Source organism: Strix aluco, chromosome 17 (assembly GCF_031877795.1).
Source record: "Strix aluco isolate bStrAlu1 chromosome 17, bStrAlu1.hap1, whole genome shotgun sequence".
Classification (NCBI taxonomy): domain Eukaryota; kingdom Metazoa; phylum Chordata; class Aves; order Strigiformes; family Strigidae; genus Strix; species Strix aluco.
This window is the reverse complement of record NC_133947.1, coordinates 1,150,199-1,176,797: the sequence shown is the minus strand read 5'-3', so window position 1 is coordinate 1,176,797 and position 26,599 is coordinate 1,150,199. Positions and strand designations below refer to the sequence as shown.

General features: G+C 66.4%; 3 protein-coding genes across 4 annotated transcripts; 1 reads left to right on the top strand and 2 right to left on the bottom strand.

The window, feature by feature from the left end:
- Positions 1-7,256: 7,256 nt before the first annotated feature.
- On the top strand, positions 7,257-15,129 carry MYLK2 (myosin light chain kinase 2). The gene is made up of 12 exons (XM_074843143.1): positions 7,257-7,943; positions 8,193-8,839; positions 8,970-9,265; positions 10,144-10,249; positions 10,470-10,563; positions 10,709-10,818; positions 11,247-11,388; positions 11,627-11,697; positions 11,948-12,076; positions 12,389-12,541; positions 12,854-12,986; positions 13,453-15,129. Exons 1-12 carry the CDS (start codon positions 7,257-7,259, stop codon positions 13,531-13,533), a joined length of 2,649 nt encoding a protein of 882 aa, XP_074699244.1. The 3' UTR covers positions 13,534-15,129.
- Positions 15,130-18,420: 3,291 nt separating this feature from the next.
- Positions 18,421-19,833, bottom strand: FOXS1 (forkhead box S1). The gene has a single exon (XM_074843150.1). It carries the CDS (start codon positions 19,812-19,814, stop codon positions 18,480-18,482), a length of 1,335 nt encoding a protein of 444 aa, XP_074699251.1. The 5' UTR covers positions 19,815-19,833; the 3' UTR covers positions 18,421-18,479.
- An 816-nt stretch (positions 19,834-20,649) lies between these two features.
- LOC141931369 (interferon regulatory factor 4-like) lies at positions 20,650-24,497 on the bottom strand. 2 transcript variants are annotated; one of them, XM_074843393.1, is made up of 8 exons: positions 24,261-24,497; positions 22,984-23,173; positions 22,745-22,788; positions 22,421-22,523; positions 22,015-22,116; positions 21,515-21,910; positions 21,256-21,374; positions 20,650-21,141 (listed from the first exon to the last, which is right to left on the bottom strand). In XM_074843393.1, exons 1-8 carry the CDS (start codon positions 24,432-24,434, stop codon positions 21,001-21,003), a joined length of 1,269 nt encoding a protein of 422 aa, XP_074699494.1. In that variant the 5' UTR covers positions 24,435-24,497; the 3' UTR covers positions 20,650-21,000. The 2 variants fall into 2 exon arrangements, with proteins under 2 accessions (XP_074699494.1, XP_074699495.1); XM_074843394.1 differs by lacking the exon at positions 22,015-22,116.
- Between the last annotated feature and the right edge of the window lie 2,102 nt (positions 24,498-26,599).

Here is a 26,599-nt window from a genome sequence, read left to right as displayed (position 1 = left end):
AAAACTTCCAGCATTGTCAAGAGGTGGTCAGATTTAGATTAAAATTTACTGAGTCACGTGATTTCTTAACCGTAGCACTGAGATACGATTTCTTACCTTGTCAGACTGTGCTTTAGGTCTTTCCTTGGACTTGTCTTAACCAGAAAGATAACTCCGAAAGGCTGTGTGAGGGCCAGAAGGGTTTAGGGATACAGCTACACCCAAATGATGGCTCAGGCACCGCTGCTGCCTGCTGCCGTGTTGCTGTCCCCTTCTGCTAACCCAGGTGATCCTGTGGTGCTGTTTCCTGAGCCAAAAAGGGACTGGCACAAAGAGGCTGGTGTGAGGCCCTTGGCAGAAAGAATGAGGAACAAGTGCTCTAGTTCAAGTTTGGAAACAAAAAAAGCTCTTGGGGCTGGTTTGGCTTCTCCTGGCTGCAATGACGTGGAGGCTTCGCCTCTCCCATGTTTATGGGTTTCTTACCTTTATTGCTTGAGGGAACTGGGCTCAGCTGGGCTGCTCTCAGCTGTTGTGCTGCTCTCAACGGAGGGAAATGGAAAACTTGGAATTAAGGCGTTCAGGTGAGACAAACCGTTGCTTGTTTGGGGGTTATGGCAAGCATTTGCTTTAATTTCCTCTGAATTTGGATACCATTGGAGAAGGATTCCTAGAGCGTGTGGCCTTTTATTCAGATTTTCATTTGGGTGAAGAAGGGGAGTTCAAACTTGTGTTGGACTCCAGCCGAGGGGTATGGTGAGAGGGACTGTCTCACCCTGGCCAAAGCGTATCAAGCAATTGCTCGTGTTTTACTCCTGATCTGAGAAAAGTGACAGAGGCAGAAAGTCCTTGGAGAGCTAAATTCAAAGATGAACATTTATTGTACCTGAGGGTGATGTTTCTGCAGGAATTCTCCTGAAATTGCAGTGCTCCAGGGCTATCGTAGCGGAACAGCAGCTGCAGGCAGCAGTGAGAAGCGTTTTGTAAGGGTGTGCTGAACTGCGGCGCCTGGAAGAGCACCAGCATCAAACTGCTGCTCTGCTTGGACTGAAACAAAGGCAGAGTCACCCCCACTGAAACGTGAGGATTGTTTAGAAAAATAAAAATAAAGGTATTGTGCAGTTAGTAACTGAGGAACTGGAGAACAAGGGCTCCTTTTTGCCAAAGTTTCAGCTTTTCCTTCCTTTTGAGGACCTTTGCATGGCCGTGGCAGAACCGGGCCCAAAAGGGTGACCCAGTCCTTGGGGACGGCCCCAGCGTCCCGCGGCTGACTGTGCCCGTAGCCCCGTGTCGCCGAGGGTAGCGGGGGACCCTCGGCAGCAACAGCCCGGCCAAAGAAACCCTTGTTGCAGGTTGGCAGCTCAGCTGAGGTGCAATTCCCAGGAATGACTGGAGCAAGAGGAACTTGGAAGTGTCTCGAGTGCGGCCCCTCTGGGGCGGGCAGCAGGAGCGGCAAATATTTACGGGGCGTCAGGGGAAACCCTGAGCGGTGATGAGCTGCAGGAGAATGTGGAGGCCAGCGAGATAACAAGGCTGCTGAGCTGCAGCAGATATCGATCCCTGAAGGATGGAGCGACTGGATTCCAGTGACAGCCCTACATGGGCTCTGCTTCAGCCCGACGAAGGGTTTGTGTGCCTGACAGCTTGTCAGTTTTTTTCCCAGCGGTATCATGGGCTCTAATAAAAGATATTACCTCTTCCCACAAACACGGCCCCTTCTCTTCCTCATATGCTGCAAACTCAGTGAAAGGGAGCCTGGGGCTGCCGTGCCCCACGAGGGTGTCGGTGTTCGGCAGAGCTCTGGAGTCCTGCAGCATGTTCTCGGGGGGCGGGGGTGGGGGGGGGTGGTTGGTGTAACCTGCCCTCTTTGTTAGGAAAGGGGTGATATGCTGGAAAATCTGCTCTAGGGTAGAAAATGTGTGAGATGGGTGTCCTGGAGGAGCTGAATGGGGCTTCAGCTAAGGCTTCACCAGGGAAACAAGCAGGTGATTTTTATTTTTTTTATTATTTTTTTTTCTTCCCCAGTTCCAGTAGAGTGGAAGTGGGAGAATAAAGTTACAGGCCTGGAGCAGGAGGCCGGGATTTAACCAAGGGCTGTTTTCAGCACATGCCTTCACAGTTGGGGTAGGTTGACAAACTGATGTAAAAATCTATATTCTTGCTGTGTGGATTTTGTGGGAACATTCTTGTGTTCAGGAACTCAAAACTCACCACCTTTCTGAGCGTGCCTTGAGAGCAGGCAGGGCTGGAGGGAGGGGGGTGACCAGGGAGAGCTGGAGCTGGGTACAAAAGCTTCCTCTGAGGCTTTTCTAGATGAGTTGTCACCAAAGTAATTTGCTGAACTCGGACTAGAGCTGGAACTAAAAGGCAGCCAATGTTTTCCTGGACTTTTATCTTGAAGGGTAGCTGAGAATTGCAAGATCTATTAGTTGGTGAATGAGATTCTTATGATGCTCAAAGCCACGGCTTTGGTTCTCACTTCCTCTCTGCTGGGATACCTTGTCGGCTGCCTGGCACGAAGCTGGTGAGGACAACCTGTGTGTGGGCAGGTCCCGGCGCTCCCCATCCTGCTCCCTGGTGTCACTGCTAGCAGCCACCTTGCTGTCCTCGAGCTGCCGCGTAGCTCTGGAAGCTCTTTTGATGATGTTGGGACTTTTTTTTTCCTTGTCTTTCCCCATCACCTCGATGGGACCAGTCACGGCACGATGGCAGCTCATCTGGGGAAGTCCTGGGTGCTGATGGAAGCAGTTGAGCTGCTGCCACGTGCCTGGGTTGGTCCTGGCTGGGCCGGGCAGGCTGGCTGGCTTGTGGCGCAGCGGCAGGGCCAGGATTCAGGCGGGGAGGTTGTTCTCGCCTGCCCTGCCACTCGATTTAGACGGGGTGTAGGGTTTCCTGGAGAACGGGCAGGGCTGGGCTGCGCAGAGAGCCGGCCTTACCCGTGAAAAGCATAAAGGTTAAAGTGTGCTGCTGAAGTTGTGACAACCGTGTAGCTAGGGAACAGGCGTGCTTGAGCCTGTGCCAGATATCTCCAGGACAGGCTGTTTTCCAGCTGCAGCCAACGTGGACTCTGGCTTAAGTTCCTGAATGGGGAGGAGAAAAAAAAAAAAAAAAAACCAACCCCTCAGCCTGAGAAAGCTTGGTGGTGGTTGGTTTGCTTCCGTGCTCTGCAGAGACCTGGAGCACCGCGCTGCTCCCTGGGGTGTGGGTTTTTGGATCAAGGCAGCCAAAATCCTGGTGTGCAGCAGCTATTGCCCTTCAATACTACAAATCTTTCTTGCGAGGGGCCTGTTTTCAGCTTGTTTCCCTTTGCCCACAAATGAATTTTGTCTTGTAATGATGTCAGACCTTGGATGCTCATCCTTCCCCCCCCGCCCCAGCCTTTGGAGAACCCTTTCCCTGGCTCCCCAGCCCCGCAGTGCCTGCTCTGAGCTTTGCTTCCTCGCCTTGTCCCAAGGCTTCACACCTGGACACCAGCCCTGGCTCCCAGGGAGTGTGTGAGATTGTCAGCGCCCCGGGAAGGCTGGCCGCCTTCCAGACAGGTCCTCCTGCTCTCCTTGGGGAATTTTATCCCAGCTTCCACTGCCCCAACCGCTCCGAGGAGCCTGCAGGGCACCCCTGGGGTGTGTGGGCTCCTGCTTCCCTGCCTGGTGAGCGGATGGGCTCCTTCCAGCTGGGGCTGGCGGAGCGGTGGCAGCGTGTGCCTAAAGTGACATTGGTGGCCTCCAGCCGCCTGGCAGCCCTTGGCCGGTGGAGGGGAGAGGCAATTCCAAACTGTATGTTGGTGATGACAGTCGGTGGGCAGAGTCCCTGCTGCCCGAGGCACGACATCTCGCCAGTTATTCCTGCTGGCGTGCCCTGGGGAGGCCGAGTCAGGGGGACTCTTGCTTGCCATGGAGCGGTGGCCGTGCTGGGAACGGGTGGCGCGGCTGCCACGGTCCCTGAGGGCTGTGGATGTTGGTGATGCTTCAACCTCTGCACGTGCACGACTGCATCGACGCTGCCGGTTGGAGCCATGTGCCCACTCCTGCATGATCCCTCTTGGTTCTCATCCCAGTCCAGGTCCTGCCTCGGGGAGAGGGCGGCTCTCCAGCACGGAGCTGGGCTCGCTGTGAGGGCCGGAGTGGGAGAGCCCAGTGTCTGCTCAGGAGCCCCTGGCCCAACAAAACTCCTTCACTGAGGTGGTGGTGGGTGCCCGAGATGCTTCTGCCACTGCCCAGCTGCTGAGGAGCTGCCAGTTTTGCTGTCGGGACTAACCAGGCTCTGGAGGAGGCAGCTCCAGCTGCGTGTTTTCCTTTCTCCTTAGGTTAAACCCTGCGTGGGGGCTGTGAGCCGTGGCAGCACCAGCTCCCTCCCCTGCTCCCAGCCGCCACCTGAGGCCAGAGCAGCATCTCTCCCATGGGTGAGCCTTGTACTGGCCTCAGTCTTGGCTGCTGCCCACTGCAGGGGAAGGGCTCTGGGCGGATGTTTTATTTCTCCCCTTGCACTGCTCACTCACGGTCTCCTCTGCAGCAGCGAGGAGGGCTGCAGTCCCATCCTGCTGCCTGCTCGCTCCTGCGTGATGCCTCGGGCCTTTGTGTTCCCCCAGGAGCTGCCCAAAGCCAGAGCAGGCAGGACAGCAGCACCTCTGGGCTAGGGGTGGCCGTGTCCTCATCCTGGCTTGCTCTCGAGGCCTCGTGTGAACCACGCAGCTCCTCAGGCAAAGCCTGACCCCAGCCCATGGTGCACAGAAGCTGGTGGCTCACTGGGAGCTGGGATTTGGCAACGTGGAGCAGCACCGTCCCTTCCCCTGCCTGGCCAGGGTACATCCTCTTGGGCCACTGGTGGCCTTGGCTTGGCCACTTGTTGAGTCCCAGGCGGCAGCAGCCGGGCTCAGGGTCTGTGAGCTCAGGGTCTGTGCTGCTGCCCCGTCCCCCCCAGCTGCTGGCAGAGCCCCGGTGGGGGGAGCAGGGTCTTCCTGCCCACACCCCACTGGGGTAGTGAGGAGCAATGGGCAGAGGGGCCAGGAGGATGCCTGGGGCAACTTCAGGGCAGCTCCCTGACCCCCAGCAGCCTCTGCCATCTCTTTTTCTCTTGCCACAAGCTGCTCTTGCTGCTTTGTCTCCTGTCATGGAGCTGCAGCCTCTCCAGTCCCCCCTCAAAGCAGCACCAGCTGCAGGCAAGGGGCCGAGTCCTTCCTCCTCCACACTGCGCTGGTGTTTCTGCTGCCCTGACATGATAAATGGATGTTCTGGGTTTTTAATAGTTGGTATTATTGGAGTGCCTTTGCCTGGCAGTGCTGGCCAGGGAGGGCTGGGTCCAGTTACCGGGGGTTCCTCCTGCAGCCCCCCCGCCCCCAGCAGCAACCCGAGCTGTCTGCACGCCCTTGGTGAGCAAGGCTTTCCTCACCTTAAGGTTCAAAGATTTAAAGCAAATGAGGCTCTGCTGGGTGGGGGAACCAGGCGGAAACCTGGCGTAGCCCTTGGGAAGCCATCGGCTTCAGGACCCCGTGGGACCAGGCCCTCGTCCAGCTCCACTCGTGGCCTCTGCAGCCCACGCTCCCCCTTTTCCCAGCGGTTTTCCATGCCTGGGTTCACCCCACACAGTCCCTCAGGCCCTGCCTTGGGGTGCAGCACCCATGCACAGCCTGACCCCTCTGGGAGCCCCCAGATCCTTTGTTTTCCTCCCGGATCCCCAAAACACTTCATTTTGCAGGAAATGAATCTTTCAACTGGTTCCTGGCGGAGGCTCCAGTTGCTGGCCAGTCCCCCATCCCCAGCAGCCACCAGTTCTGCTTTGGGGACCAGTGCCTGTGCCCTCGGGTGCCACGTTGTCCTCATGGAGCGCAGGGTCCTTCTGAGCTGCTGGCACCAGGCTGGCACTGTCACTGGCTGCTCCTGGCCACCATCCCCATGGGGTGGCTAGTGACTGCCTTGGGTCACCTGTGGGCGCCTTCGAAGCACTTGGCCACTTGGACTGTGCCCAGCTCGGCCAGGCCTCCGCTGTGGGAAGTTTTTGGGGCGCTGCTGTGGCCGGTGCCATCCCTCCCTGCTGTGCTGTCCCCATCCCCTGCACCATGTCTGCGCGTCCCCAGCCCGCGGGGGACAGGGAAGAGTGTTGTGTCCTTTGAACGGGCTCCAGCAGCGACAGGTGCTGGGAAAGGCGAAGCGGGACGGCTCCCGCTGCTGTAAGGGATCCTCCTCTGCCCGCACTAATCCGGCTCCGTTACACCCGGGATAGAAGAGGCTGCTCCCTCCGGGCGCTGCCACAGTGTGGATGCTGCCCTCCTGACCGCCCTCTGCACCCGCACACAGGTAAAGGGGCCGGGGGTTCCCCGTGGCCACCCGCTCGGTGATGGCAGTGGGGGGTCCTGGGGAGCGCAGAGCCCCCAGCCCCGGGAGAAACGTCCCCGTCCCCACGGGCTCCCCATGCTGGGCTGTGGGATGTGGGACTGCTTGGCTGGGAACCAACTGCTTATAGCTCCTGTCCCAGTAGGACCAGCAAGTGACGCCTGTGTTACTGGGATGGTCGCTGGTAGGTTTTTATTCCAGGACTGGGATGTCCCAGCCTCTGGACGGCTGCACAGGCTGTGCAGGGTGGGGGGGGTGTTTTGGGACAGGATGAGGGGAGATGGCAGCACCGGAGTCCGGGGCAGAGAGGGGATTTGGGGAACGGCGCTGGGCTGGAGGGGATGGGGTGGCAGCTCGTGCTGGCCACCCCCCCAGGTACGGAGCCACCAACAGGTCCCCTCGGTGGGGACGGCTCGGGTCGGGGGTCCGTGTGGTCCCTGAGCAGACGGGGTTCTGCCCGCGCGGTTCGGGGTGGGCAGCGGCGGGGCCGTGCCGGGGATGCTCACCTCGCCTGATCCCCACCCCGCCGGCCCGGGGCCGGAGCCGCCGTCTCCTGCCCCACCATGGGGAGACGTGGCCTTAAATTGGCACCTCGGCCGCGCCGGGCGGCTGTTTGCTGCCGGAGGCCCCGTGGCAGCGACAGGTGCCGGCGTCGGGCCATCGATCCGTCACCGCCAAGCAGATACCGGGGCACAATGCGATGGTGCAAGGGACCGGTGGCCACGTGGGGCCCCCGGCTGGGTGCCACCGGCCGGGCTGTGGGGACACGGCTCCCAGCCGGGTGGCAGCAGCTTGTCCCTCTTCTGCAGGAGCAGAGAGCTGCTGCCCGCGTCCCACCGTGCCCCTCTGTGGGGTGTCGGCTCTGGGGACCCCTCAGCTTCTGCCTTCTCTCCCGCAGGAGCCTCGCCAAACCGGGAGCGCCGCAGGCAGCTGCCTCCTGCCCGGAGAGTCCCCATGGAGCAGGGCGGTGGGGCGGGCAGCGTGCCGGGCGCTGGGGGGGCTGGAGGCACGGCCCCCCCTGACGCAGAGGGCAGCGCAGCCCCTGCAGCCCCCCAGGCTGCCCAGCCCCGAGGCGGAACGGTGCCGGCTGCCACCGAGGTGCAGGATGGAGGGCAGGCAGGGCCTGGCAGGGAGAAGCCGGCGGAAGAGGCCGGAGGAGGGAAGGCAGAGGCGGTGGGGGAGATGACCCCGGCCACTCCAGAGCCCCAGGACGGAGCGAAGGCGGCTTCGGCTGCGCGGCATGACGGAGGGCAGGTGGCGTCCGCGGAGAAGGTGCCGGCTGCTGCCAAGTCCCAGGGTGGAGGGAAGGATGAGCCTGGGAAGGAGAAAACTCCACTTGCAGGAGAGCCCAAAGCGGGGAAAGCAGCGCCTGTGGAGGGGAAGGCACCTGCTGCCTCCAAGGCCCAGGGTGGAGGAAAGGATGAGCCTGGGAAGGAGCAAGCCCTGGGGGGGTTAGAGGCTGAGCGTGGTGGGAAAGCAAAGCCCACGGAGAAGACAGCCTTGGCTGCAGCACAGGCTCAGGATGGAGGCAAAGATCCTGCAAAGGAGAAAACCACAACTGCTGCAAAGGCTCAGGATGGAGGGAAGAAAGCTGTGACAGCAGAGAAAACCCCAACGGATAAAAAGCCTGTGAAGGAGAAGGCTCCAGCAGCTGCAAAGGCTCAGGATGGAGAGAATAAAGTGGCAAAGGCAGAAAAAGCCTCAGCTGCAAAAAAGGCTCAAGATGGAGGCAAAGAGGAGCCGGCAAAGGAGAAAGATGCAGCTCCCGCAAAGGAGAAGGCTCCAGGTGCTGCCAAGGGTCAGGATGGAGAGAAAGCAAAAGCAGCAGAGAAAACCCCGGCTGATAAAAAGCCTGTGAAGGAGAAGGCTCCAGCTGCTGCAAAGGAGAAGGCTCCAGCTACTGTAAAGGCTCAGGATGGAGAGAATAAAGTGGCAAAGGCAGAAAAAGCCTCAGCTGCAAAAAAGGCTCAAGATGGAGGCAAAGAGGAGCCTGTGAAGGAGAAAGCTGCAGCTCCCGCAAAGGAGAAGGCCCCAGATGCTGCCAAGGCTGAGGATGGAGAGAAGGCAAAAGCAACAAAGGCAGAGAAATCCCCGGCTGCAAAGAAGCCTCAAGATAGAAGTAAAGAGGAGCCTGCAAAGGAGAAAGCCCCAGCTGCTGCAAAGGTGCAGGATGGAGGGAAGAAAGCTGCAAAGGTGGAAAAAACCACAGCGGCACCAAAGGCTGAGGGTGGAGGCAAAGAAGAGCCCGTGAAGGAGAAGGTCCCAGCAACTGCAAAGGAGAAGGTCCCGGGGGCTGTAAAGGCTCAGGATGGGGGGAAGAAAGCTGCCAAGGTGGAACCCCCCCCAGCTGCAGCAGAGGCTGGGCCTGGGGGCTCAGAGCCCACGGAGGCAGCGGCCACGGCTGCTGCGAAGGCTCGGGGTGAAGGGGAGAAGGCGGCAAAGGCGGAGGAGAGGGACAAGCAGCAGCAGCCGAGGGGCCCCGAGCCCCCACGCCCGGCTCTGCTGCAGAGCCTGAGCTGCCCGGCCACCTGCCAGAGGTACCCGCACCCCCCTGGGATGGGGTCCCCTCCCCTCGCTGCTCCCCGAGGAGCTCGGGGTCCCTCCGGGCAGAGGTGGGCGCGAGGGGCTGCTGCCGGGGCTTGGCTCACCTCCTGCTCCTGCTTCCAGGGGGGAGCAGCCCTGGGCGGAGGTGGCGATGGAGGCGATACCGGAGGAGCCCACGGCAGCGGAGCCCAGGGAGGGTCTGACAGAGCCTGGCCCTGCCCCGCCAGCCCTGGGGGTCCTGCAGCTCCCGGAGTCCCCCAGTCCCGCGGGGAGCCCTGGCACCCCGCAGGAGAGGACATTGCCCAGTGCCGCAGGGCAGCCTGGCCCTGGGGGGCAACAGTCCTTGACGGAGGCAGAGCCACCCCCCAGCCCCTACCTCACCCCCGATTTTGGGAAGGAAGACCCTTTCGAGATACTGGGTAAGGCTGGGAGCTGCCTGCCTTGTCCCCCACCCCAGGACCCTCTGCGGGGCGGCAGCCCGGGGTCCCCCACGGCCCTGCCTGTGGCCGGTTCGTGCTCTTGGCTCGTCGCCTGTTCGGTGGCCTTCGAGCTCCTGTTTCACTGTAAACAGGGCTAAATGCGTCGCGTCCCCTCCCCGGGCTGCTCCGGCCACAGCCTGGCATGATCCCTGCGGCCGGGGTGGCCTGGGAGGAAGAGGAGCCCGGGGAGTGACAGCCACCGCCTGGCTGGTGGCAGGGGACAGCGTGTCCCTGTGTCCTGCACCGCTGTCCTTGCAGGGGTGGCAGGGCTGGGGCTGCACCGAGCCGGGGGGGTGGCCCAGGACTGGGTGCATTGGGGGTGCATCGGGTGTGGGGTCCATCCTGGGGGGGTGAGTAGGACGTGGGGGTGGCCCAGAGAGGGGGACACGCAGTAGCATGGCCTGGAGAGGGCAAGTGTGACACGAGGGGTAGTTGCCACACAGCAGGGTGACGCTGGGGGCTGTGGTGAGGGACCCATCAGGGGATGTGGCATCCCCCAGTGCAGCAGGCAGCCAGGGGACCCTGGTTTTCAGCCAGGGACCCCAAATTGCAGCCAGGAGACCCAGATTTCCAGCCAGGCAACTCCAATTTTCAGCCAGGGGTCCCTGATTTTCAGCCAGGAGACCCCAATTTGCAGCCAGGCACTCAGTACCTGGCCGCATCCTGCACTCACAGGCTTGGCTGGGCTGCACTGCTGGGTGCCTGCCTTCACCCTGCACTGGGGCGCGCTTCCAGCCCGGGGTCCCCCGGGGTGCCCAGCGGTGGGGTGTCCCGGCCAGGCAGCTCCCTTTCTCACCCCAGCCCTCCTCTCCGGGCAGACGATGTCCCCCCGCCGCCAGCACCCTTCGCGCACCGCATCGTCACCCTGCACTCTGCCAGTGTCAGCTCCCAGTTCAACCTCAGCTCCAAGGAGATCCTGGGGGGGTAAGGAGGGGCCCTGGGGTGCCCAGCTTCCCCCCAGCACTGCCCTGAGCTACCACCCAGCCTCGGGCAACGCTGCTGGGACGATGGGGCTTCTCTGGCCGTGGTGGGTTGGTGCCCCGGGCAGGATGGGTGTGGTGGGCAGCACCCCAGAGCAATGTGGGGGTCCCCAGCAGCCCAGATGGCCGATGGCATTGGCATCTCTTCCCCTGTCCCTCCCCAGGGGCAAGTTCGGCGAAGTCCACACGTGCACGGAGAAGCAGACGGGGCTCAAGCTGGCGGCCAAAGTGATCCGGAAGCAGGGTGCCAAGGAGAAGGTCTGACCGGGGCTGGCGGGGGGGGGGTCCTCCTGGCCGCGGTGCCACCAACAAAGTGGCAGCGTCATGGCCGGTGTGTCCCTGCCCCGCGCCGGTGGCTCGGCTGGGGCTGACACCCTGCGCTGCCGTGGGGCTCGTTCCGCAGGAGATGGTGCTGCTGGAGATCGACGTGATGAACCAGCTGAACCACCGCAACCTCATCCAGCTCTACGACGCCATCGAGACGCCCCGGGAGATCATCCTCTTCATGGAGTTGTGAGTGCCAGGGTGAGGGGCACCTCCAGCCCCTCGCCAGGTAGAAGGGGTTGGCCCCAGGGGACGTCCCCCACCTCGCCCGTCCCCTCTTGGGCACCCCCTCATCTCACACCAGGCACGGAGGCAGCTTTGGGCTCTGCCTGGCCGGGGCAGCATCTCCTCCCGTCGTGACTGCCTTGAGGGTGGAGATGACCCAGGTCCTTCCCACGCAGCAACTTTTCCCCCTGTCCACTTGCTCCAGGGAGGCTGGGACTGCGCTGGAGCTGTTTCAGGGGAGCTGGGGTGTCTTGGGGTAACCCCCTCCCCGTGTCTCCCTTGGGGGGGGGATGTTGAACCCCAGGGTGTGCCCGGGGCAGGTGGGGGGGTTCTGCGGGAGGGTGGCACGGGGCAGGGAGCCCTGGGTGACGCCGCGGCCGGTCTCCACGCAGCGTGGAGGGGGGTGAGCTCTTCGAGAGGATCATCGACGACGACTATCACCTGACGGAGGTGGACTGCATGGTGTTCGTCCGGCAGATCTGCGAGGGCATCCGCTTCATGCACCACATGCGCGTCCTCCACCTTGACCTCAAGGTGCAGGGCCGGGGGGTGATGGCAGGGACCGAGGAGTGATGGCAGGGGCCAGGGGGTGATGGCAGGGGCCAGGGGGTGGTGGCAGGGGTCAACTGACACCGGTCAGTGTGGGAGGGGGGCGATCAGCAAGTTGGGATCGCCCCGATGTGGGTCAGCCACAGGACCCGCGGGCTGCCAGACCCGCAAGTGGGGGGGTGTCCCTTCTGGGCAGTGGGGAACGGTGTCCCTGTCCCCACAGCCCGAGAACATCCTCTGTGTCGCTGCCACCGGGCACATGGTGAAGATCATCGACTTTGGGCTGGCTCGAAGGTGATGTCATCCCCTCTTGGCTCCATCCCTCCTCCCCGTCCCCCTCCCACCCTTCGGCCTCATGTGCCCTTGGGGTGCTGGGAGCCCCAGGACTTGCTCTGGGCTGTGGCTTTGGCCACGGCCGCTGGTCCCAGCTCTCCCTGGCTGGCACAGGAGGGCTGGGGAGGGAAGCGTCTGCTGGGAGGGGGGCAGTAGTTTGGGGGAGCAGCCTGTCACCCTCTTGCAGACTCACCCCCCACCTTGCCTGCAGGTACAACCCCCAGGAGAAGCTGAAGGTGAACTTTGGCACCCCCGAATTCCTCTCCCCCGAGGTGGTCAACTACGAGCAGGTCTCCTACTCCACGGACATGTGGAGTATGGGCGTCATCACCTACATGCTGTACGTCGGGGCTGTGCGGGGCTGCTGGGACAGAGCTCCCCTGGGCACGGAGCCATCCCCAAGCTGTAAACATGCCCCAGGCACCTGGGAGCTTGGTGGGCTGGTGGAGGGTGCTGGGCAGTGGGGCTGGGGGGCAGGAGTGGGGCTGGGGAGTGTCTGTGCCCACATCTGTGGGCAGGAGCATGACACGGTGCCAGTGGCCACCCTGCCTTGCTCCCTGGGGCAGCCCTGGCCAGATCGGCTCCGTTCCAGGGGATTTGGGAGGTGCTGCAGCCCAAGGACACCCATGTCCTCACCGCCCTGCACCCCCAGGCTCAGCGGCCTCTCCCCCTTCTTGGGTGACAACGACACCGAGACCCTCAACAACGTCCTGGCTGCCAACTGGTACTTCGACGAGGAGACCTTTGAGAGCGTCTCCGACGAGGCCAAGGACTTTGTCTCAAACCTCATCATCAAGGAGAAGAGGTGTGAGGCCGGCAGTGGCCATGGGGGCCCTGGGGTGGGCACCCCCAGAGCTGCGTGCCCTGAATTCCTCTACTGGAGGAGCCTGGCTGTCCCCAGCAGAGCCCCACATCCCTCCGGGGTCACCTGCCCCGAGCAGGATGTGCTGGATGGAGCGGGGTCCTGCCCAGCCCCACCAGTCCCTGGGCACATCCCCTCTGGCTGGTTCCTCCCCTGCAGCTTTCTGGGGTTTTGGGGCTCTTGGGTGGCTGGAGAAGGGGGTGGCTGGGGGAGAGGGGCTCGAGCAGGGGTGACGGGGGCTCCTCTTGCCCCCAGCGCCCGGATGAGCGCCGGCCAGTGCCTGCAGCATCCCTGGCTCAACAACCTGGCAGAGAAGGCCAAGCGCTGCAACCGCCGGCTCAAGTCCCAGGTGCTGCTCAAGAAATACGTCATGCGGCGGCGCTGGAAGGTGCGGGGGACTGGTGCGGGGAGGAGGGTCAAGGCCGTCTGGGGGGGGCTGCCAGCCTCTGCCTGTCCTGGCAGATGGCAGCTGGCACACGGAGAGTGGTTCTGTCTCACTGTGCTGCTGCTGGCAGTCGGGACACAAGGACCCCTGAGCCTGGAGGAAGGGCTCCCCCACACCGGGGTCCTTGCGTGGGTGCCCCCAAGGTGGGACCCCCATCAAGCATGGTGGTAGTCTCCCCTGAGCTGATCCCAGGAGCACTTTTGAGGGGCAGGAGTAGTGTCAGGACAGATGATCCCCAGCATCAGCCCTGCGCTGCCCTCCCGCACAGCCTGGCTGAACGGGTGCCCCGGGGGGCTGCCCCCTCCCCAGTCCAGCTCCCTCCCAGCCCCAGGAGCAGGGTCTGGCTCAGCCTCTGGAGCTGCAGCCCTCACGGCAGGATGAGCATCTCTCCTCTTCACCCCCTTTACAGAAAAACTTCATCGGGGTGTGTGCCGCCAACCGCTTCAAGAAGATCACCAGTTCGGGGTCGCTGACGGCGCTGGGCGTCTGAGCGGCGGCTCCCGGGGGGAGCCTGAGCCGTGTGTGAGTCGAGGCCAGAGAGGAACCGCTTGAGAGGGTCCCACCTCGGTCTTGCTTTGGGACGGCAGCAGGACCTCGCTGGGGTTCTCGCTTCCCACCACGGGGGCCAGGGGCTGGAGCTGTGCAGCCCCCTCCCTGCCCGTGCTGCTGCCCCGCCGCTCCGTGCCCTGTGCCGCTGCGGGTCCTGCTCTGCTGCGACCCCCGGGGCTGCCCCGGCACCCAGCGGCTGCGGAGCTGCTCTGCCCAGCGCGGGCGGCATCGCTGTGCCAGGGACGCTGGCAGCACCCTCGGGGGCTCCAGCCCCCCCCCCCCCCATTCCCATTGAGCCAACGCTCCCGTCTGGATTTCCTCGGAGCACGAGGCCGCTCCTGAGTGGTGGTTTCCAATCACACCCCAGCCGGCTGCGCGATGCCCGACCCGCAGCCTCTCTGCTCCACTCACGCTTCCTTCCCATGGCCTCGGAGGAGAAAGGCCGGCCTGGTTTGAGCCCAGTTTGAGCCCAGTTTGAGCCAGGTGTGAGCCCGGCTGCCTGGGCGGCCCCACGCGCTTGCTGCAACCTCAGCCCCCAAGACCCCCGCACTCTGCCTGTAAATGCTGCAGCCCTGCCCTGCCTTCGCGGGCGCTGGACCCCGAGCCACCTGCCCTCCCTTCCCCGCACCGCAGCTTGGCATGGGGCTGCCGGAGGGCAGGCACGGCCCCTCGCCCTGGCGCTTTGGCACCGGAGCTGGGGCCGAACGCCTCCTCCCTGGCCGGCCGGGCGTGCGGGAGCGGAGCTGGCCCTGAGCTGCCGCTCGCACAGGAAGGGAGGAAGCGGCGAACACGCTTCCAGCAGCGTCCTCAGCTGGGAGCCAGCGAGGGAAGAAGGAGGCTTTGTGTTCCTCCTGCCCTCCCTGCCCTTCAGCTCTGCCAGCGGGGGGAAAAAAACACAACCTCTGCTTCACCCGTCCCCGCCAGATCAAGATGAGCGAGGCGGCCTAATGCAGAGCAGCTGGGCCGCGCTCCCCCGCTCCTGCGAGCATCCTTCCCGCCCCGACCACCAACACACAGGAACTGCCGGGCGGTGGCTGCGGCCGCCAGCTCCCCCCTCCCCGTGTGTGTGGGGGCTCCCCGGGACTGGACGGGCTGGGGGAGGCGAGTGTTGCCCCCGCTCCTCTGCCTCGCCCCAACCCTCCATCCCCTCTGCCTGCACCCCTTGGTGCTGCCCATGGATGGGCATCCCCCGGGATTTGCAGCTTCAAGCCTTGCCCACTGCGGGAGGGGATGGGGGGGCTGGTGGGGGGCTCCCCCTGACCTCCAGCTTTGGCTTTCACCCTGGCTGAGCACCTCCTCTCAAAAACGCGAGGGCTGTGTGTTTGCTCCGGGGCCACCTGTGCCCTCTGCGCCTGCTGGAAAATCCCTGGGGAGAGCTGGGGGGAGGCACCAGCCCCCCAACCCCACGGCTGCAGCTGGTGAGGGGGTTTCGGGCTCATCCCCCCCACCCTGGGACACGGCTTGCGGGACCCTCCCCAGTGCCTGAGTCCTGCCCAGCTCTCGACGCCTTGTAAATAAATGTACAGGTCTGCCCGCAGCCCACGCCTGCCCTGCTTCCCTGGGGGGGCTGGGGGAGCTGCTCCCAGCCCCCTCCCCTGGCCGCTGCTCCCACCTGTGTGAGCTGCGCGGCCGCAGGCTGAGGGCTGCAGATCAACGAGGAGGGGGGGGACGGGAAACCGTGTCTTGTCCCCAGGGTGGAGGGGACAGAGAGGGGCCCTGGCTGTGCTGGGGATGGGGACAGTGGGGAGTGTCCCAGGGGGGTTTTGGTCTCTGCACCCCTGGGTCTGAGCACCCCAGGGTGCTGGGGGAACAGGGAGGGAGGGAGGGAGGGAGGGATGGATGGATGGATGGATGGATGGATGGATGGATGGATGGATGGATGATCGCTCAGAGCTGTCCTCATGGGTTCAGCATCCACCCAAGTGGGGTGGGATGCCCAGACAAGGGCTGGTGGGGGGGGCCGGTGCCCCTCCAGCTGGCCCTGAAGCAGTTAAGGCTGCCCAGTCCGGCCGCCGGCTCCCGCCGCGGGCGTCCCCCCCCAGCCGCTTCCTGCCGGCAGCCTTTGACCGGTTCCTGTCGGTGACCACCCTGCGGGCCTGGAAGCCAGCGCAGCCCCATCTGGTTTGAGTTACGCTCCGCGGCGGTGACGTCTCCTTCCTGTCTGGCCCCAAGAGCTGCGCGTTGCCGCAAGGGCTGCAGGGCCCCGTCGCAGGGTGGCCCATGGGGTTCCTGGCCAGGATGTCACCCCTGGACACTCCCGGCACCCCAAGGTGCTCCGGGGGATCGGGTCCTGCGCGTGCGCGTGGCTGCGGCACGAGGATGGACAGGCATCGGCACATCCTGGTGCTCCAAGGCCAGGGTGGGGAACCCCCACCCCACAGCCCGGTTTGGCTTCTCCAGCCCCCTCCTCTTGCACCCTGTGACCCCACGGGGGCACCCATCGTGTCTCCATCGGCACTGTGGGGGTGGCACCCGTGGGAGCAGCCGTGGCCTCATCCTGCGCTCCTGGCCAAGGGGCAGGGTGGGGCTTGGAAGCCCCCAAAACCCGGGGAGGGGACGGGTCCTGCCGGGGCCGATGGGCATGGTGACAGGGCTGGTCCTGGTCCAGCACAGGCTGCAGCAGCCGGTGCCACCCCTCCCTTGGGGGGGTCCTCATCACCCCCCCAGACACACAGCGCAGTCTGGGGTGTGTGCACGTGTGGCTGCAGCATCTGTCCCCACAGCCTTGAGCACTCGCAGGGAGCCTTTCCCCGTCCCTGCCTGCACAAACAAGGGGCCCCGCAGGCAGCACGGGGAGGGAAGGGGAGCGGGCAGACCTCCAGCACCGGCACCAGCAGCACCGCTGGCACCAGCACCGCGTTCGCCCCGTGACTGGGTGCAGCCCAGTCCCCCAGCTGCGGCACGGCCCGTACTGGGAGCGGGCGAGTGGGCTGGGGGCCAGGCCTGGCCACCCACCGCGAGCCAGGGAGGAGTCTGGGCAGGGAACGCAGCGGGCCCGTGGCTGGGGAGCCGGGGTGGGCGCAGAGAAGGGGAGCACCGGGCGAGCGGGTGGTCCTGGCCTGCGTGCCCAGGGCGGTGAAGGTAGCCAGGCTCTGTGGGACAGGGGGTCCCCATCCCCCGGGGGTCCCCATTCCCAAGGGGTCCCCATCCTCGGGGGGGCTGCACCTCAGGGGAACAATGGGCTGTGCCACGCAGTGCCACGCTGCTCCCAGCGCAGGGACCCCAGCCCGGGGCACCGCGCGGGGCCGCGTGTTCCCAGGAGCCGGGGTGGGCGATGGGCCCGGGCGCGCTGCGTGGGAACCAGACGGCCCCTGGGCACGGCTGCGGCGTTCGCTTCCTCCCGCGCCCCCGGGGACCGCGCGAAGGAGGGGGCTGAGGTCACCCGCGCTCGCCGCCGGCCGCTCCGGAGACGCCAGCATGATGTAGACGCTCAAATATTGTTTTCCATTGGGGAGTGGGGGGAAAAAAAGAAAAAAAAAAGGGAGAAAAGAGAGGCTCGGGGCTGAGTGGCCGCCCCCGATGACGAAGGGTGGCCCCCCCTGCCCTGCCTGGGGCTGGGACGTGGCCATGGCCCGGCAGCGGCCGTCTTGGGGCTGATAACGGGGCTGACGCGGCCGCAGTGCTCCCGGTCCCCAAGTGACGCCAGCGCTGTTCCTCGGTGCCAGTGCAGCCCCCGCAGAGACCCCCGGGACTGGCCAAGCTGGGGTCCTGCTGGCCTTGGGGGGCCGGGGGGGGGTGGTTCTTCCACAAACCCACTCCCCACAGCAGCGTGGAGAGCCCCCGCCAGCCCGGCATCCTCCCCCCGTGCCCACCCTGGGGCTGGCTGTGCCGTGGGGTCCGGGCACTGCTGCTCCTGGGGTGTCCCCGCTCCCAGTCTGGGGGGGGGGCAGGACAGGGGTACAGGCACAGCCCCCCACTTTGCCAGCATCGCTCTGGCCCCACTACGGTGACGCTGGCCCGGCTGTCCTGGCACTGTGTGGGAAGGGGCTGGGGACCAGGTCCCAGCCCGGGGCTGTGTGGGGACCCCCGTGTCCCTCAGCCCGGCCAGCCGGGGCAGCCCCTGTGCCCAGCCCGGTGCCGGCAGCGGTGACTCAGCCGGTGCCTCCTCACCGGCAGCCGCCCGGCATGATTCAGGTCCGAGGAATCCGCTTTCCCCGGCTGTTTCCATCGCAGCCGCAGCCCCGGGCATAGCCCGGCTCTGGGGGTGTCTGCAGGGACCTGGTGGGACCCCGGCCAGGCACCAGTACAGCCCCAAGCAGGGACAGAAAGGGGAGGGAGCCCTGTCCCCTCCCAAAGCAGACCCCCCCAGCCCCCCACTCCTCCCCAGCATCTCTCTGGGGCCATGAAGGTGCATGAGTGGGGCCAGGCGCTGAAGCTGGTGCCAGTTGTGCCATGTGTGGCACCTAGGGCAAAGCTGGGCACCCCGAGTGCTCCCGGGCACAGGGAGGCGGTGGCAGGGCCCTGCGGGGGCTCGCTCCTGCCACAGCTCGTCCCCCCACCTCTCATGGATGAGGTTCCCTCCTGCTGCCCCAGGACGGTGCTTTGGGGGGCTCCTGGCCCCGCATCACGGCAGAACCTTGTCCCCAGCGTCTCCCAGGGACACGGGACCTGGTCGCAGGTGCCCTGACCCCGGCCGTGCTCTGTCCCCCCACGGCCTGACTGTCCAGCCGGCGATTGCTGATGGAGGGGCCAGCGGGGATGGGGGCTACGCCGGGTGGCCTTGGGGACATGGGTCCCCCAGCCAGCACCCAGGTTGGGATGGAGGGTCCCCAGGTCGCCCCTGCCCACGGCCCACCCCAAGCGGGGCGCAGAGACCACAGAGGCGGCGTTGGGGAATGCGCTTTATTCGGTGTGGGGGCCGGGGGCATCCCGGGGTGAGCCAGTCCCTCACTCGAAGAAGAACATGCCAGGTGTCCGGTAGAGGCAGGGGGGCAGCCCCAGGGGGTAGCCGTTGCCCCCCTGCAGCGGAATCGCACCCCCCGGCCCCCATGGCTCCTTCTGCTCACCCACCCGTGGCCCCGCAGCCCCGAAGGGCGGCTGGCGGGGGGCGGCAGGGGCCGGGGGGGCTGCGGCCAGGAGATGCTCCAGCGCCGTGCCGCACGGCCGCTCCTTCACGCAGAAGCTCAGCGCCTGCACCCGGCACTGGTAGCTGCCACCCAGTGCCTCGGGCCCCGACCGGCCGAAGGAGCCAAAAACAGGCAGGGGGGGCTGCGCGTAGCCCTCCCCCTCCAGGAAGCAGGACGGGGGGGGCTTGCCCGTGCCCAGGAGGGTGCCAGGGAACGCGGGGGGCACCTGCCCAAAGGGCTGACCTGGCCCCAACCCCGGGGTGGCCGGCTCCTCGCCCTCCAACTGCCCCGGGGGGGTGCCGGGGGGGGCCGGGGAGTCCTGCGGGGGGTCCCTGGGCTGGGCGGGCAGCAGGGTGGGCAGCAGGGCCGGGTGCGGCACCGGGCGCTCGCCGGGCAGCGGGTACTGACCTGGCCGGGGCAGCTGCAGCGCCGCCAGGAGCCCCCCGAAGACAGTCTCCTTGGGCGGGCGGCTCTCCGGGGGGGCGAAGAACGGCCCCTTGGGCTGCGGCGTGTCCGGCAGGTACAGGCAGGGCTGCCTGGCCTTGGGTGGCTGGTGCCGGGCGCAGGGCTCGGCGCTCCCCGGCACCCCCTCGGGCAGCGTGGCGGGGCTTGGCAGGCGCCCCGTGGCCACCGGCGAGGCGTAGCCCCCCTCCGCCTTCCCCTCCTCGGGCAGCGGGGCGGCGGGCGGCCCCCGTGCCCGGTGCTTGGGGGGCTTCCCACGCCCCTCGTCCCCCTCGGCGCCCGGCGCATCCTGGAGGCCTCTTTTCCTGGTGAAGCGCCGGCGGCGCCGCAAGAAGCTGCCGTTCTCGAACATGTTGTAGCAGTCGGGGTCGAGCGTCCAGTAGTTGCCCTTGCCCGGCTTCTTGTCGTCGCGGGGCACCTTGACGAAGCACTCGTTGAGGGAGAGGTTGTGGCGGATGCTGTTCTGCCAGCCCTGCTTGTTCTCGCGGTAGAAGGTGAAGCGGCCCATGATGTAGCGGTAAATGCCGCTGAGCGTGATGCGCTTCTCGGGCGCGCTCTGGATGGCCATGGTGATGAGGGCGATGTAGCTGTAGGGTGGTTTGGTGGCCTCGGGGCTAGGGAAGGGCCCACCGGCCGGCTCGGGGGCCGGCGGGCTGCGCAGCGCCGTGTCGCCGACGGGGAGGTCCGGCTGCATCCTCCCGGCCGGCCGCGGCCCTCCCGCTCTGCCGCACGGCCCCGCCACGGCCCGTTAAAACCCGCCGGCGGTCCAGCCTCCCGCGCCCGGCCGGCGAGGGGGCGGCGGGCCCCTCCTCTCTCCGGGGCCGCCCAGGGCGGAGCGGGGCTCCGCCGTCCAGCGCTGGTCCCTGCGGACAGACGGACGGTCGCGCCGCCAAGGCCTGCGGCCAGCAGCCAGTCGCCCCGGGGCTGGCACGGCCAGGGCAGGGGCGGGCAGCGCTGGCTTCGACCGAGCCCCGGGCACGGCCCCCGGCTCCCCCCAGCCCCTCTTCCCACGGGAGGTTCCCACGACCCGGGCCTCATCCTGCCCTGCCCACGGCGCGCAGTCGGGATGGCGGGGGGCTGCTGGTGGGGCTGGGGCTGCTGCCGGCCCCCCTGCCCACCCCCCCAGCACCTCGGCCCCCGCCCCAGCCCGGGGCTGTGCCGGATTCTGTGCCAGGTCTCAGCTCTGTGCCGGGTCCCCGCGCCGTGCCCAGCCAGGACTGGGCGCAGCACGGCCCCCACCTCCCAGGAGCCCCCTCACTCCACTCACCAGGGGAAACTGAGGCGCGGGCAGTGAGTGCCTTTGGCTCCCGTGTTGCTTGGGGGGGCAGAGCAGCTCTCCGGCACCTCGCTGCTGCCTGAACCCGCGGCAGGACGGGTCTGGAGCCAGCGCAGGGGCAGGGGGGGTTGGCTCACGCTGTGCCCCGCAGCCAGGCTTTGCCCACAGCATGAGGCTCTACCCAGGCTCGGCTCCCCCAGCTGCCCGTGCCCCCCTCGGAGTGGCACCAGCCCCCCCACACCAGATCCAGCGGTACCAAAACACAACCTTTATTTCTAAGGTTCATGAACAACCAGTCCCGGCAGTGCCGGGCACGAGGCCGGAGCTGGCTCTGCCCTGGCTCACCGACCAAGCACACAGTAAATCCCACCCGGGGTGGGCTCCCGGGGAATAAATACAGCAATTTGTTGCGGGGGGGTGGCAGCTGTGCGCTGGCCAGCCCTGCAGCGCTGAGTGCCTCATCCATGGGAAACACGTCCGGAGCGGGGCCGCAGGGCGACGGAGCATCCATCCATCCATCCATCCATCCATCCATCCATCCATCCATCCATCCATCCCGCTGTGAGGCTCTGCGGGCCCGGGCTCTCCTGCAGCCCCGCCGCGCTCAGGGCTGGCAGAGCTGTTTGAGGACACGGAGGACGTGGCTGGAGGCGCCGGGGGCGCAGGGCTGGGGGGACTCGCGGAGCAGCGTCGGCCCCACGCGCTGGGCGTGATGGAGGAGCTCCCGCGCAAACACCGGCTCCACCTGCGGAAGCACAGAGCCGAGGGAGGGTGGGTGCAGGTCCGTGTGCCCCCCCCAGCCCACCACGGCCCCGGTGCCCAGCTCGGGGGTGCTGCGCGTGCCCCGGTGTGTACTCACGTGGGCCATGATGAGCTTCTGGAAGTGGTGCCCGGCGCTGGTGGGGTACTCCTCCCCAAAGCACAGGTGGATCTGGTACTGCGGCGTGGGCTGTCCGTGGCTCAGGTACCCCCGCAGCTCTGCAAGACACCGGCCCCCCCTCAAGGCGGGGTCCCCACGGCCCCCCCGGCACAGAGCAGCCATGCCACAGCAGGGCCTGCCCCCGTTCCCGAGGGGATGGGGGTCTCCCGGGGGCCCGTGCGCCCGGGTGGGCACTTACCCTGCAGGAACTGCTGCGTGTCCAGCAGCTTGTAGGTCTTCTCCCGCTCCAGCTTGTTGGGCCAGTCCCTGTGTGGGGCTAGTGGCCCGTTCCAGTACACCCTGCCCTGGCACTGGCGCTTCATGAAGACCCCCTCGGGCGCTACCCACAGCAGCACCCCGCGCTCCAGGTGGGGCAGGAGCCGCTCCAGCACATCGGTCATGCCGGCCACCCGGCCACTGCCGCCCAGTGCCCGTGGCGGGGGGAACTCGATCTGCTCCATGCAGGAGGGGCCGTAGAGGCGCTCGCTGTCGGCCGGCACGGCGCGGGAGGTGATGCGGCAACCCTCGGCCGTGCGGGTGGTCACCTCCTTCACCAGCACGTCGCAGTAGTAGAGGCGGATGTGGAGCCAGCAGTCTGGGGGGACGGGAGGGTCAGCTCATGGGCAGCCCCGTCTCTGGGGGCTGCCCGGTCCCCGGGGGGGGTCACCCGAGGCACTACTCAGCTACCGCGGCTCCTACCTGAGTGGTTGACATCCTCCACGGGGAGGTAGGATGGGGGGCCGGGGAGGAGGTGGCCATGGGTCGGGTCCCAGCCGTAGAAGACTCCCCTCACGTGGTACCCTGGGCCAGGGCAGGGACAAGGTGGTGAAGGGACATGGGCAGCCGTCCCCGAGGGCCCCGGGGTGCTGTTCTGACCCCAGCCCCTGGGCTAGGTGGGCAGCAGGGTCCATCCCCCCGCTGCTGCTCATTACTGGGCCTTGTTAAAGCCCCTGTGGGATCAAGTGGCTTCGCTGGGGCAGGGAGGAAGCCCCCAGTCCCCGTCTCCATCCCTGCGGGCATCCCCTACAGAGAGCAGGGTCGGTCCTGCTGGGCAGAGCATGGTCCCTGCCTGCAGCACCCCCCCCCCACCAGGGACCCTCCTCACCTCGCTCGGCCGGGTGGGCAGAGAGCAGGGGCAGCCGGGACACGTGGCACGTCTCCATCCTGCCCTCCTGGGCCTCCTCCTCCAGGCTCCCCACGGCGCTGCTCTGGGGAGGAGCGCGGCCGCGGTGAGGGCTGAGCCCCCTGCACCGGCTCCTGCCTCTGCCACAGACCCCATGTGCCGGGGCACAGGGGCCCCTCAAATGCCCAGACGCAGGCAGCGTGCAGGCAGGGGAGCAGCCGGCGGACAAGGGGGTATTTGGGGCTCCCACTTTCTCCTGTCCGCAGGCAGCTCCTGCGGACGGCACGGGGCAGGAGGCTGGCTCACCTGCTGATCCTCGCCGGCTGGGGACCGCGTGTCACTGTCCTTCTCTGCGGAGAGCAAGGAAAACCCGATGAGCCCCTGGCACGCGGCAGGAACAACCCCCTGGGAAGGCGCCTGGCTGCCCGGGACACCCGCAGAGGAAGAGGAGTGGGGAGGAAGGGTGATGTCTGCGGAGCTCGTCCAGGCACGGCGCAGGCAGCAGCCCCAAATCTAGCGCAGGAGGAGGGATGGCAGAGACGTACCTGCATCCCGGGCGCCATCAGACACGATCTGATACACCTTGTAGGGCTCGGAGATGTCCAGCTGGCTCCGCTCGGGCACCTCCTGGAAGTCCGTGCTCTTGTTGAGGGCACAGCGGAGACGCGTCTTCCAGGTGGAGGGGTCAGCCTTGTCCGTCCCCTCGTGGTACTTCCCCTTGTAGACAGCCCAGGCCTGCCGGGCAGAGGGTCAGCCGAGCTGGGGGGGCTGCCTGCACCCTGGTCCCCCTACTCTGCTGTGCAAGGGGGGCCCACCAGGGATAGCTGGGGGGCAGTGGGGAGCTGGGGGGGGCGGTTCCCAAGGGAGCGCACGGAGCTGGGCAATAGAGAGCCCCAGGGGTGCGCAGGGAGCTGGGTGGGGGGTCTCGGGGGTGCAGACAGAGCTGGGCAATGGGGAGCCCCGGGGGTGTGCAGAGAGCCAAGTGGGGGGTTCTAAGGGTGCACACAGAGCTGGGTGGGGTGTCCCAGGGGAGCGCATGGAGCTGGGCAGCGGGGAGGCCAGGAGTGCACAGGGAGCTGGGTGGTGCATCTTGGGGGTGTGCATAGAGCCAAGTGGGGGGTCCTAGGGGTGCACACATTGCTGGGTGGGGTGTCCCAGGGGTGCACATGGAGCTGGACAGCGGGGAACCCCAGGGGTGCACAGGATGCTGGAAGGGGGGTCCTGGGGGTGTGCATAGAGCCAAATGGAGGGTCCTGGGGGTGAGCACAGAGCTGGGCAGCAGGGAGCCCTGGGGGTGTGCAGGGAGCTGGGTGGGGGGTCCCAGGGGCACACATGGAGCTGGGCTTTGGGGAGCCCCGGGGGTGTGCGCAGAGCTGGGGGGGGGGGGGTGTCCCGGGGGTGTGCATGGAGCCAAATGGGGGGCCTTAGGGGTGTACATGGAGCTGGGAAGTGGGGAGCCCCGGGGGTGCACCTGGAGCTGGGTGGGGGTCCTGGACGCGTGCATGGAACCAAGTGGAGGGTCCCAGGGGTGCACATGGAGCTGGACAGTGGGGAGCCCCTGGGGTGCGCACAGAGCTGGGTGGGGGGTCCCAGGGGTCTGCATGGAGCCAAGTGGGGGGCCTTAGGGGTGCACACAGAGCTGGGTGGGGGGTCCCTGGGGCACACATGGAGCTGGGCTGCGGGGAGCCCCGGGGGTGCATCCGGAGCTGGGTGGGGGTGTGCATGGAACCAAGTGGGGGTCCCGGGGTTGCGCAGGAAGCCAACTGAGGGGTCTCGGGGACGCTCCCAGATCCGAGGGGGGTCCCGGGGAGCTGGGGGGTACCTTGAAGAGCGCCGCGTCCTGCTGCTGCCGGTAATCCTGCTTGGCCGCGTGCTTCCAGGGGATGCGGAAGAGCGTCCGGTGCCGGTTCTCCCAGCGCAGCCCCGGGTACCGGCCGCTGTCGATCTGCGCGATCAGCCACTCCTTCAGCCGCATGGGCACCCCCGGCTCCGCCATCGCGCCCCGCGCCCGCCCCGGCCCCGCCGCCCCAGGGAACGTGCCGGGGAGGCGAAAGCGAAAACGCGGCCCCGACTTTCACTTTCCCTTTCCCGCCCGACGCCACCGGCTCTGGCGGCTCCGCCAGCTCGGTGGGGAAGGGAGGGGACACGGGGCAGCTCACGGGAGAGGGGACAGGGCCACCCACGGGAGAGGGGACAGGGCAGTCTGTGGGAGTAGAGACAGGGACACCCATGGGAGAGGGGACAGACCCACTCATAGGAGGGACAGGGCAACCCACGGGAGAGAGGGGACAGGCACCTTGCATGCACGGGAGGAGGGACAGGGCACCAGAAAGCACAGGGGACCCCCCCTGCACCCCTCCCGGGTACCTCCTCTCAGACTTTCAGGACTCCCACACCCTCCCTGCAGGGCACAAGGGACCCCGCTCCCGCATTCTCCTGCTTTGGGGACCAGGACACCTCCCTGCCCCAGGGGCCATGTCCTCCTGTGGGACCCACATCTCAGCCCCACGAGTGTGGGGAGCTGGGGGAACAGGCACGGGGTTTCCAGGCTGGTGTGAGCAGTGATGTTGCCTCATGTCTCAACTTTCTCCTCTGCTCTAACACTCGCATCTGCCTGGAGGGGCTGCGGGTGCTGAGTCGAACGGGAACTGGGTGGGAAGGGCCGAGATGAGCTGTGCCAAGGGCTGCCGGGGGCCGGCGTGGGGGCCTGACTCATCCTGCGCCCGCGCCGGCTCCCCGCCAGCCCTGGGGTTCCTGGCAGAAGCCGTCCCCGCGGAGGAGCCGTGGTGCCCGTGGTCACGGTGCTTCTGGGCACCGGCCTTCCCACGCCTCGGGAAACGGCTTCCCGCGCCTGCGCTGCTCTGCGGGGAGGTGGGGGCACATGTGGGGGAGACGAGCATCAGTGCCAGCAGAGGGCTGGGCCCCAGCACAGGCTCCCAGACAGCCCCTTCGCTCCCAGCTGGCTCCTGAGCACCCTTCCTCGATGCCGTGGCTACCGGGAGGGTCTGTCCCACTCTCCTTCCAGCGAGGAGCCCGGCTCAGCCGTCCTTTCGGGAGGAAGAGGGGTTTCACCCTGCGCAGGGCAGGGATGGAGCTGGCTGGTGCCAAGCACCACCTGGTTGCCCTTGCGAAGGGCTGTGCTGGAGCAAGGCCGGCGGCGTGATCCGCACCCACCCCAGCAGCAGGGCACGGCCTGGGTGGGCTTTGCCCTCTGGGCCACCCTGGGGTGACACCGGTGTCGGCTCCACATGTCACTGCGCGGGGAAACCCGGCTGCTCTGCTCAGCCCACAGCCCGCCGGGTCTCCTCTCGCAGCCCGCTGCGTTTCCTTTCCAGCTCTGAGTCACAAAAAGTCACCTCTCGCGGGGAGGAGGGACGAGGCTGCCCAGAGCCGGGGGGCTGCAAAGCCTCAAAATGAATCGGCCACGGTGCAGCGCCCAGCCCCGGGCCTTCCCGAAGGACGTGGGGACAGGGACACGGCCACGTGGCGCAGGGGACACAGGGGGCCACGCAGCAGGGTACGAGCCAGCCGCGCTGGCAGGGGTTTGCTCTCCTTATGGAGCCTCTCGGGGGGCGCTTTGGCTCTGAGCAAAGCCTGCCGGCCCTGCCTGCGCTGCTCAGGGTGAGGGGCTGCAGCTGACCTGCCCGGGAGGAGGAGGAGGAGGAGGTGGTGATGCCAGCACTGCGGCTCTGAGCGTCGGGAGCTGGGGGAGTCCCACTTCAGGGAGGGGAGAGGGGCAGCAGGTAGAACCCCCCAACCCAGCCAGCCCTGGGCCATGCTCACCCCAACTCTGGCAGCCCAAGGCCATCCCACTCGGTGCTGCCGTGGCCAGGCTGGCACCGTGCCACGCTCAGGCCGGCGCAGGAAGCTGCTCTGCTCTCTGCACTGCGCCAGCGAGGAGGGGATTTCCAGCCGGCTGCGCCTCTGCTGGGGCAGCGCCCTGACCCCCCCCCCCCCCGCACCCCTCGACTGGGCAAGCTGGGAGCCGTGTTCTGGGAAAAGGGCCCGGGATTGACCGACAGAGAATCTGCATCTGCCCTCTGTGCCCTGGGAAGCGGGGCGATGGCAAGGGGTCACTGCACAGCCTCTCTCGACGGCTTGCACAGATCACATCCCAGGCTGGGAGGTAATGGTAGCCGCCAGCTCGTTAGCCAGCCCCAG